The 12,362-nt window shown below is 40.1% G+C and overlaps 1 protein-coding gene across 2 annotated transcripts in view; it reads left to right on the top strand.

Annotated features, from left to right (window-relative positions):
* Window positions 1-12,362, top strand: part of pde4ba (phosphodiesterase 4B, cAMP-specific a) — a 198,296-nt gene that overhangs the window by 59,036 nt on the left and 126,898 nt on the right. Inside the window, exon 1 of one of the 2 annotated variants that reach the window (XM_038715355.1) lies at window positions 10,818-11,767. The exons of the other annotated variant lie outside the window; for it this stretch is intronic. Within the exon in view, the coding sequence (XP_038571283.1) occupies window positions 11,550-11,767 (218 nt within the window). The 5' untranslated portion in view covers window positions 10,818-11,549. Of the gene's footprint in view, window positions 1-10,817; window positions 11,768-12,362 lie in introns of those variants that run through there. 2 annotated transcript variants of the gene reach the window in all.

Genomic DNA, 12,362 nt, shown 5'->3' with positions numbered 1-12,362 from the left:
CTGAACATACTCCAATCCATGCTCCCAAAACAGGTACACAAGTAATGCCTACTTTGTCTTGCCGTGACAAATTGCCTTGTGTAATTTAACCAAGAGTGATGTTCCCATCTCAGATATTTTTATTTGAATATTTTTAAAGTCTTATTTAAGTTGTAATTGTTTTGGCTTTCAAAAGTCAGAAAATTCCCATAGCTTAAGGTGGTGTATTCAAATAGCTTGTTTTATTGAACCAACAGTCCCAAACCCAAAGATATTTCTATACTATCATAAATGTCAACAAAATTTTTTAAATGATCAATCAATTAATTGTTGCAGCTCTAGGCAATATCACTTGGAAGTTGGCAAACTGGGAAAAATTAAATGTGATGTTCTTCTGCGAATCACATTAAAATCCTGATCTTAGTGCTTGTAAAGAAGTCATTGAATGAATTGTTGAAGAGCTGTAATTTCTATTTCTACCAGAGGAGTGCAGTGTGGAAATGGTTGACTGAATGGCTGAACACACACACACCCACACCCAGACACACCTACACACACACACTCACACATACACACTTGTGACAGATTAAAGGAGGAAGCTGAATAAATGAGAAAAGAAAAATTAATGCAGATGCTTCCACACAGAATGAATAGCATGCATAATATTTAATGCTGTCACCAGATCTCAACGCATTTAAAATGTGGGAGATTTGGAAGCTGTGTTAGACAGCACTGTCCACCACCATCATCAAAACTTGGAGGATCTATGCCAAGGATCACTAAAGCCTTTCTGGCGGCTTGTGGTGGCCCAAGACCTTAACAAGACACCTTTTCTTTAATTTGTAACAATCTGAACAGGATGTATTTTTTATTTTTATAAAATCTGAAATTCTATTTCTTCCATTTCTTTTTGTTAACAGTGAGTTTATTGGTGACTGTGCAGTCCGCTGTGGAAAGCGCAGACTTTATAACAGGTGAGGTATGTGTCAGCCGTCTGTAACCCTGGTGGTAGAGGCAGACATGTTTCCCCCGTGTGCTTTTCCCTGTTGGTCCTCATCTCTTTTACAAAGCTTTCACACTATGTCTCCTTCAGGCATCACTGCAGCTAAACGTCAGGGTCAGCAGAACCATCCTGAAGGTCCTCAAGTCTGATTACTCCCTACCCCAGTGAAGCATTCAGCTGGTGTGTGTGTGTGTGTGTGTGTGTGTGTGTGTGCGTGTGTGTCTGTGTGTGTGAATAATATATACAGTATTTCTATATCTGTCTGTTACATCAGTCATCAGATAAATACCAGTCATCAGCATATCTCCTCTTCCCCTCTCAGCCCCTACTACTTGTACTAATTTAAGTGCCTTCAACAATGTTTGGAAGTAGGAGGACAGAGCAAGAAGTTATTTTGGGATTCCATTATTTTTATGCTGATGTACACAATTGTTTCAGAGCTCAGAGTGACTCATAGATTGATTGTTGAAATTGTTTGTGTGGCTGGATGTGCTTGTGCCACTGCCCGAGAGAAGCCAGTGTTAGTGTGGTGGTGATTGTGGTGTACACTGTAAATGACCAAAAGTCGGCTCTTTATCAAAGTGTATTTTGTACTTGTATAGAACAGAGACATGCTAAATGAAAGCCAGTGGATGCATTTACAGTACAGGAACATTAGTAATAAGACCTTAACCTGATGTCTCTTCTGCAATTACCTTAAACACTTCTTCTAGATTGTCCTAATCAGGTGAATAGAGGCTATCACAACCAATAAAAACAAACATATCTGTTAGTTCCTTAAATCATATTCGGGTTGTGACATGCCACGCTGAGCATGCTTTTGACTGTACACTTGTTTGAACATTAGAAACTAGCTAGTAATCTAGTATTTGTTAGTTAAGACAAACAAAACAAACTACTCTTCTGTGTTCATGCCACTGTGAAACTTTTCAAAATAATATGCAGATGAAATTCTTCAACTGAAACTGTCAAGTTTTGTTGTGCTTTGTGCTAGTTTAAACATGGTCTACCGGCTGAGCAGCTGTAGATAAGAGCAGACTTCAGTAAAGCGATGGGCGATGATTAGCTGGATGGATGGCTGCATCAGGGAACAATTTAAAAACTTTGACAGCAGTGCAGTCCAGTCACTTCTATGTAGGACAGGACACATTCGCTACGAAGTTACAAACTTACCTGAATCTTTCGCTTCACACAGAGTTCAAATTTGACACAAGAAACGGCAATGTTCCCCAGCCTGTTTGAGTGAGGGGTTGGGATTGACCTGTCATTCAGGAAACAATGTTTGTTTATATTCTTAAAAACTGCAACGAGAAATAATACAAGCAGCAGAGAAGGATGCTTGTCTGTAGCGTAGGGTGACCAGACGTCCCCATTTTCTGGGGACAGTCCCCGGTTTTGGTGGCCTGTCCCCGTCTGGAGCTGTCCCCGGAAACGTCCTCGTTTTTAACTGTGTGTTATTCATAGACTGTATAAGGTGTTAACAGACCTGAAATCAGATTTTACGTGGCCAGAAAGACTGGACAGCAGAGCATACAGGTGTTATACCGTCCGAATCTGGATCAAACAATCATAACTTGTAAATAAAGATCACTTCATGTCTGTGGTCATTGCAAAGATATGTCTTTGTGATAGGCCTACTTTTAGCATTTCTTTTAACAGAATAATCACAACTGTGGCCAATAAGTGTTTGCAGTTTATTGTAACCAAGCATGACATTTACGTGATTATAGGCAATAACTGAAGCCTGTTGTTTCCGATAGATTGTGTTTGGCAGGCCTATGTCTAATATCCTTGTTCATATTTGGAAAACGAATGTAGCTTATAATTAACATGACTTACTGCTGAGTTATATATAAAATAAAGACAAGATCTCTTTTGCAATTATCCTTATGACTCTACATTATTTAACTTGCTGTGTACCAACCAACCCAGTCCTATTTACCTGTTAAAATACCTTTTAAATGGCCAATACAGTCTATGTACACCAATGTCAGTCAGATTGTTAAAAAAGCTCACCAGCGATTCTTCTTTTTAAGACAACTGAGGAAATTTAAAGTGTCCCAGGCGGGTATGCTCCACTTCTACAGAGCAATGATAGTATACTTATTTTCTTCATCACTGTATGGTGGGGTAACTGCTCATCATTGCTGATGATAAATCGGCACTGAATAGGGTAGTTAGGACAGCGTCAAGAATAATTGGGCTGGACCTCCCTAAGATCTGTGACATCTTCCGTTTACTTAAAACTGGACTGAAAATACTTAAAGATTCTTTGCACCCTGCTAATTCTCTTTTTACCCTTCTACCATCAGGCAGAAGGCTAAGAAGCATCAGAAGCACCCGTTTTTCAAATAGCACTTACCTGCAGGCTGTGAGGTCCCTCAATTCACACCAACAATCCTTATCTGCTCTGCCTATACAACTACGTCCTTCTCCTCAGTGTCACTAAATGTATTAGCACTATACTATAGTATTTGTCATATTTACTCATTAGTATTTGTTTTGTTTTTATGCTATATGTTATGTATGATGATGTGTTGTTATTTTTGTCCAATATTGTCTTGTACAGTCCAGAATGAGCCAAATCACTAAAATGAATTCCAGGCAACTTGCGTCGTTTTGGCAAATAAAGACTTGAACTTGAACTTGAATGTAATGCTTTTACTTGCCAGAAAGTAATTGCAGCCTCTACTTATTGACTGAAAGGTAGTTTCTGCCTCAGTATGACGTGATTTAATTCAGAAGAGTTATATTTGACAGATTATAAAACCAAAATTGTCCCCCTTTTTATTTCACAATAACATATTTTTTAATGACATACTGACCACCAAACCAAAAATGTCCCCGGTTTTCGTTTCATAAATCTGGTCACCTTACTGTAGTGAGTGCAGGAGTGCAAGTTTTTGATAAGAAGCTGCTAGCAATGCTAGCTCCCGCAGTTTGTGTTTACAACTCTACCCATGCTATTTCCTATCTCCCATGCTTTTGGCCACAATACATAAATAAATGTTGCCAGGCTAATATTGGTCTGACTACAGCTTTTGCCTTTTTTCTCTAGTATTCACAAATGCCAAAAAAAAACAAACAGTAGTTGAGCCAGTGGCAGTGTTTACACAAGAGAAAAGGGCATTACACAAATATTCTTTATTCTGCCTGTACCCAGCTCAAAGAATATTGTGTTCTGTAAGCCTAATAACACGTTCTATAATTTTGTAAAGTAACTTTGATATGATCTGCAAAAATCCCCAAGAGGGAGATGTACAATTCACTAAAAGATATTATATATAGGTGTTTTATTAAAACGGTTAGCTGTAGTTTCACTGTAGTTTTATTGTAGATCGGTGATATTTCAGACATGTATGACAAAGGCATGATTGTAATGTCTGGTAGTGATACTAATTTTTATGTCCAGTACATCGAATACTAAAAATGAGCACAGGTCTTCCCAGAATGCTTGAGCTTGTAAACATTCATATATATTAAGTCCAAACCAGAGCTCTCTGTGATGTATACTTATATAATATGTCATTCCTCTATGAATGACATTTACCATTTTAGATCCCTCTCCTAACATGATTTGAAACTGTATTTGAATGTGTTCTTCACCCTGGGTCAGGACGACACCGGTTAGATTATGGCTTGTCTGCACTCTGTGTACTTTCTTTGTGTGGCGTGTTGTTGAGCACTGGCCTCTCTGCTGGTGTTCCAGACGGCTTTTGTGCGGGTGTGAGTAATCCACACTGCCAGTGAGCAGAAATTGGATCTTACATTTTTCATTTTAGCACGCACAGAGACCAAGGCAAACAGATTACACACAATGATGTGAAATTCCAGCTACTCAGTTCCAACCATACAATAGGTTAAAAAGTTTTTCATACTTAGTTGTTTTGCAACTTTGAATATTGATTCATTAAATGTTTTGGACACAGGTCAACAGAGAAAAACTTTCATTTCAAAGCAAGCAAGGGATTATGTCAACAAGTATATGGAGCTGAACAAAGGCTTATAGTGGAGGTTTAATTTGTGTATGCTGCTCCAATTGAGTAAGGTTTTGTATAGTTTTTAGTAACTGTATCTGAGAACATTTTAAATTATCTAAATCTTTTTTGTTGAATAGGTGGAGCTCTTGGTGCAACACCACCTCTTAATCTACGGGAAGGGGAAGTGCTGCTCACCTAAACTCAACGAAAAAAGAATCGACATGGATTTAATATTTCAACATCATTTTGCATGATTATACAGCTTAGCTAGTGGGACATTGGATGGTCAAATATGATCCCGTTTTATGCTAAATCCTTTGAATGAGTACTCGTATCCTCCACAGTTTCATCAGCTTTGGGAGAGTTTTGGTTCAGTGTCCGAGGAAAAATAATCTATCACTTTTACCTCGACTACTCTCCTGGTTGTCAGTTTGTCTCGCATGGCAATCCTCTCATGTGTGAGTGTGAATTAAACCAGAGACTCAGAGTAGTTTAGAGTAGTCTATTAGGCTGTGTGTTTACAGGGGCATTCTTTTAATGAGATAACTGTCTTCATGCTACAGGATAGTCAAACATCCCAGGAAGAAATCTATAGTTGACATTACTCGTTGTCTGTTCTCTAGTATTGTACGCAGAAGAAATATTAACAAGGTCACCTTCAAATCATAATGCCCTTTGGCCTCTTCTCCAGCTGTTTCAGATTATTTCACAGGCTTCCTGTATCCCTTTTGCTCTTGTTCCCTGCTATCTTTTTACTCATATGTTTCACTGTTTATTTTTTCATTTGAGCTTTTATCCTTTGTTTTGTTTTATATTTGCATTAATTGCATGGATATAATTCATATGGATAAATAATTCACACCCTCTTTTATACCCTTTTCATCTGTTGGTGGTAATATAGCAGCTTGTGTTTGAGTCTCTCTTTTTCGGGATTTGAACCCTTGTGAACGAGTACAGCTCTGTTAATATGGGCCACAATGCAGTATTGTTTTTCACGTATCTGAGAGAGACGGAGTGTGAAAAAGGGAGATTGTTTTAATGTAACCAGAGATGCTACACTAAGGGCTCTCATCTCAAGACCTAAATCTCTCACACGCACTCCCCATCATCTCCATCTGAACCACACGCTTATGATAAACACACAGAGACATGCAAGATCCTCGTCACACACAAACACACACACACACACACTGGTCCTAAGGATGTTCTGTTCACCCTGCTCAGGGTTTCACTGTGGGAGACCAAAGGCTAAGTCAACATGGGGCTGGCTGAAGCGTCGTTCTTGCATGTTGTGACATTATTGAACGTGACAGGTGGGGCTTGGATGGGCAGGGATGCTTATACAAATCTTCCCAATATTTGTTCAGCAAGGTAGGGAAATAATATCCAGAAATTGTCAGCATATTGATTTATAAGCTCTGTCATCTGCTTCCTCTTACAACTACATTGGTTCAAATTAGAACATAGCATAAAAAGTATCCAAATGGGAATAATCGTATCGCAAAACCCAGTTAGTACCAGAACTATGCTTGTATCTGTATGAAGCTATAACCAGAGTCACCAAATATCTTAACAACTATTCGATGAATTGCCATGAAAATTTAAACATATATTTGTGGTTCCCAGAGGACTGATTCACCCATAAGGTTGATGTAGTAGTGTTGGTTTTAGTTGTCCCCCCTTAGGATGAATTGTGATCCCTTAACTTTTTATGTAGTGCCACCATTTGGACAAAATTTCATTTCGTCCAATACTTACGTGTATGACTAAATAAAATGTTAGCATGCCAACACACTAAACTAAGATGTAAACATGGTAAATATTATACCTGCTAAATGTTGACATAAATGTTAGCATTTAGCTCAAGTCTTAGTCTTGTTTATGATAAATGACAAACGATAAATCAATAATCCAATCCATTGTTGTCAATTACTTTTCTGCTATTTGAATAATTGATTTATTGACTACTAATTTCAGCACTTAAGGTGATGGCCGATGGCAGCTGTGTGAAATAATGCAGTATTTTTCAGTCAGTCTGCACTCCCAGAGGTACCAATATGTAGGTCCATGGTGCATTGCTTTCATTTGAGCCCTCAAGGATGTGAAAAAATGTAGAATAAAATGACCCACTCACTCTCTAATTCAATCTCTTGATCTTTCATCTCTTTTAAAATGACTTGCTGGCATTGTTTTTTTGGCCTTCTCATTTGTGCTTTGTCATTCAACTTTTGTCATCTCCCTTTTTAATGCAAAAATTGCACTGATGTGCAAGAACCAGGTATAAGATTTTGTGTACAGATGTTTGGTTAAATTTTTTCTATCTTTAATATTGAGTCTTCCGCAGCAGCCCTGGTTTGAAGAAGAAATGGCAAGCAGATGGAGAAGCTGTGAGACTTTTCCAATTCTATGAAGTGCTATAAAAATATCAACTATTGGGTGTATTGCCATACATTTTGTAAAGACATTCATTTTCCCCAGAGGATGAATCCTACGTACCTTCGATTTTTCCGGTAGTGGTACCAGCAGGTTGACATTTTTGTCTTTTAGTAAAATGTCTTAAACTTTGGGATAAATTTTTAATTTGGATGAATTTTTAATTTGTCCAATAGTATAAGCAAATCTTGCAAAACTATCATATATCATATATCTATCATACTGACCAGCAAATAACGAAGCTTAGCCATATAACCACTAAGCAAAAGCAAAAATAATTTAAATTGTATCACACACATTTAAACACAGAATTAAATTTTTTAACTAAAGTATATTAGACCATACTGGTCTGTTTACAGGTGTCTGTGAATGCCGGCCTGTTACCCACAATGAGAAAGAATGGTGGCCTACTTTAATCCATTCTTTAACAAAGGGCAGAGGGTCCCACTTGTCTGGAAGAGGTCTGTTGAGGTCCACAAAAAACAGAAAAAGCAGATAAAGTTCATTCCTGGCCTGTCTGTGTGTTGTTGCATACTAAAAGTCCTAAGTCACATTTAGCAGAGGTGGGGAGAATGGTGTTGCTCGCTATCAGAAGTCTCAATGTTTTTCCTCCTTGTAGCTTCCAATCTCTGTATCCACTGATTACTTCCATGGACGCGAATCCCTTTAGTTTTGCCAGATCTCCTGATTTCCTTCTTTCCGAAGAGAATGAAGCTGTCTCTCTGTTTTTGCCAGAGGTTTAATAAAAGCCAACAACTCAATGTCAGGAATCATTAAGTCAGATTATAAATGAGCGCCTGATAGAACTGCAACCTGTCTGTTTTTCCTGGGGTGACTGTATGATCAACACTTTAAACTGGCCCGTGGTAATACCTCGCTCAACCTTGTCTGCTTGACTCTTTCATTTCTCTCATAACATCAATCATCAGCTGGATGTGACAGCCTACATCAACAAGAGGTGTGTCACATTTCTGTAATTTCGGGGAAAGATCGCCAAGTTCTTGTAACACATGCTTCATACATGCTAAATCAGTGAAGAACAAGGAGCAAGATGTTTTAGGAGACCCATATATTTAGTCCTCTCCACTTTTGGGTCCAATGATGCATCATCACTTGCATTGTTGAAGTTGCTTGCTTCCAACTTACAGTGAAAACCTGTCTAATTTTCAGAATCTGTGTATTCAGTTCTGCAGCTGTGTCCCGTAACTCTCTTTTATTTACTTGTACCACCATTTACATAGGCTGGTGGTACAATGAATGCAATTTGGAGAGGAAAAATTATAAATGATTGCATCCTTTCACTTCTTTCAAAGAATTGTGCACTGGCAACTCCAGGGGACGAGCAAGGCAGTGAACTGACTAGACTTGAGGAAACTCCCATTCAGTCCATTCACTGTCCCCGTCTGGACAGTTGCTCCATCTGTGGTAATGCTGATAACATTTTTACCCCCAAAATTATCCTGCATCTCAGCGCCCTGAAGGCTCCCTTTCAGGCTCAGCATCTGTTCCCCTGTCCAGTTCAACTAAGTAAAAAAACACATTGTCTATATCTCCGGGGCTATAGACTGCACATCTTACATAAACAATCACTTTTGTCTTAAGTGGTGCGTAATGCGAGCATCAAGTAATTTAACATTGGACACAAATGCTGCGTTTTTATTTTTTTTGGCTATATTCTCTATTATCACAGCACAGGAATGGTCGTTTGGTGCACCATTCGATTTATTTTATGAGGAAGCTTGTTTTTGTGTGAGCCAACCGTTTAACCTGACAATAAATGAACTGATCGTTTCCTGCTTCAGGCTAGTTTTCATTCCTACTATCTTGTTTCTTTTCTTTTCGTTTCTGCGATTTCAGTTGCTCTCTTATGAGGGAAGCTACTGTGGTGCTTGTACACTGCTACTCACTATCCCATTTATCCATTCCTTTGCCAAATGCACACCTTTCACTGTGTCAACAAGCCACAATTTCTTCTAGTTTCACAAAAAACTGCTTGTATGCAACTTAACCTTGAAACAGCAACTCTGGTGCCCCAAGGGGAAAATGCAGGACAGAAAAAAGACTAGAGACCTGAGTTTCACTTTTATTTATTTGTATTTTCAATTCTTATGTAATTGGTTCATGTCTCTGTGCCCTGCGATGGACTGGTGAACTGTCCAGGGTGTACCCTGCCTCTCGCCTGATGCCAGCTGGGACTGGCTCCAGCCCCCCAGCAATCCTATAAACAGGATAAGCGGTTGATGATGGATGGATGTAATTTATTGTATGCTTAGAAGTTATATAATATAAAAGTTAATTATTTATAAAATTATATATTATATTACTTTAACCTTTTTGCTGGAGAAAAGTTTATTATTTGTACTGGTATATAAAATAGAGTGTCAGACTATTGTTGATTTTTAAACCACCAATAAATAATACACACTCTGACTTGCTGTGCTCCTTTGACATCTCGTTTTACTACAAGTGTTTTCTTATTATATATACAAGCTTGGGAAGACTATTTTAAAAGGGATTATTGGCAAGCATTTAGTATGAAAGCGCTGCATTCTTGCACTGGCTCAGAATCATCAGTGACTCACAACCAAAACAAATCAGTCCACAGAGCAGACGAGCAAGGGCTCACATTTCCAAAACTCGTCATGCTGCCCCCCCCCCCCCCCTCCCCCCCATCGTCTGTCTCTCTACCTTCAGGACATTGCCCCTCATTTTTCTCTCTTCTTTTCATCACTCAGAGTAGCCCTTTGTGTGTGTATCTGGAACGACTGTATCTATGAATTCTTTCTTTTTCTCTTCCTACTGTGACAATCTCATGATTGTAATGTGTCCATTCAGACAGAATTGTGGATGGGTAAAAGTGTGTGTGTGAGACAGAGAGAGATAAATTGTTAAATAGTTTGTGATGGAATATACTTTGTGTGGTAAGGTAATATGTGGTTGCCTTACTGCAGAATGACTTTTGTGTACAGACATAAATGAATGCTTTAGAGTGTTTATTTGAATCAGTTGACCTTTGAGCAGTGTGTATGTTTTTCTTCAATGACGCCTATTAAACTGTTTCCTTTCATCCCCATTCCAAATTTCCATTTCTTTCTTGGCCTCCACTCTCCATCTGCCTGCCTCACTAAAGGTCACAACATCATCAGCAACATTACCACAAATCCTGGCTAAACAAAAAATAAATAATAAATCTGACAACCTGTTACTGTGCCTGCCTGCTTGTCGTCACAACAACCACCAGCCAATCCTTAACAGGGGAGGAGTGGCTTACACTCTCTGCGTGCCTGCTCTCAGCTCCTTGTGTATATTCTGAATGAAACCGCAAGTGCAGCATTTGCCTGTGCTGTCCTTCGCTCACTGCTCTGACAGTGCGAGTGAAGGGAAATCTGACTTAAGGCTCGGCATAGTGGGAGTCACTCTGTGCCACACCGGGAGTGCCTTTTGGAGACGTGGGGGTTGTTTGCAGAGAGAGGAGGTCAGTCAAGCAGTGGTTGATGGAGGGAGAGCAAGACAAGAGGAGGCAGAGAGCAGTTTTCATCCCTTCTGAATCTTTTATAATAGAGAGCTTCCAACATCAAGCTGCCTGCAAGGACTGAGAGAAAGAGTTGGTACTGAGGTGTGCATTTAGCATGCACCAACAGTGACACAGGGACAGAGAGGAAAGAAGGGAGCGTGATTGAGCACTGGGGTGTGCACTGTACAGACAGCAAACCCAGGAGGGAGATGGCAGAGAACCAGTGTTGAGAAGAGGAATTCTTCTCTCCTGGAACGAGCTGTATGTGGCCCTGCTGTGTGTAAAGCTCCTCTAAAGCACGGTGCATGAGCCAAAGGAAAGAGAGAGGGAGTGGGCTCGACTGGCTGGCTAATCCCTAAACGCGTGAAAAACGTGGAAAGGGGGGAAAGGATCGAAAGCACAGAGGCAACACAAACAACAAAAAGGTATGTGTGAGCTGGCCTTTCCCTGGGTGAATGTTTGTGTCTGAGGTCCCTTTCAACACCTCAACCCAGTGTAAACTTCTGTGTCTGGATAAGACAAGAGGAGGGCAAAAGCAACTGTACATGACGAGCTGATGTGACTGAATTTGGACAGAAAGGGGCAGAATTTGTAATAGGAAGGAAAGTCTGCCACACAGGACTCTACCCAGCTTGCAAGGATGTCATCCAACGAGCTGAGCGTTGAGATGGACTCCTGCATCCGTACATTCAAGGAGCACATGCACCTGGAACTGGAGCCTCCCAAAATCCCAGGTGTAGGGAAGAGGGGCGCCACGTCCCCCAAACTGTCCCCCAGAAGCTCCCCGCGCCTCTTCCGCAAGCTGATGGTCAACAAGAGCATCCGGCAGAGGCGACGCTTCACTGTAGCCCATACCTGGTAAGACCTGTGGCCGGGTAGAGGGGTGTCATAAGGAGGGGAAGCAGGGGAAAAACAAGGTTGAGACATACAGAAAAGGGAGGTGGGAGTTAGTGGAAGAAAACATGCAGGGGTCCAAGAATGTGACTTCGAGTAAGGTGAGATAAGATGGAGAGAGGAAGGATGTGGATGGGAAGAGGAAACCAAAGAGACTTAAAGGGGGTTGAATTGGTGGGGTATTGGTAGAGAGGGGGAGATTAAGAGAGATGGCAAGTAAGAGTGGGTGGTTAAGAAAATGACAGCAAGGAGACGAAGGAATAGGGGTGAGAGCTGAGAGGAATCGTAAGAAGAGAAGTAGAGGGGTTAAACAGACAAGGGGGGAAAAGAGGAGATGCGGAGAAGAAAATATTTCAGAAGGTGAGAAAATGCAGGTAAACGAGAGCTGGTAAAAAAAAAAAGCTGTATCCCCCTTAAAAAAGAAATTTATTTGTGAAAAGAGTATTGACACAATGATTCAGGTAAAAATATATGATGGGGCTGTTTTCAGGTGATTTGTCACTGGGTTATAGGATTACATAATGGAATAAAATCACATTCAGCAGACTCCCCTGTCCTC

Source organism: Micropterus salmoides, unplaced genomic scaffold (genome assembly GCF_014851395.1).
Source record: "Micropterus salmoides isolate LMB-PRFRI ecotype aquatic unplaced genomic scaffold, ASM1485139v1 Ms_hic_scaffold_13, whole genome shotgun sequence".
NCBI classification, from domain to species: Eukaryota; Metazoa; Chordata; class Actinopteri; order Centrarchiformes; family Centrarchidae; genus Micropterus; species Micropterus salmoides.
This window is presented reverse-complemented; position numbering and strand designations above follow the sequence as displayed.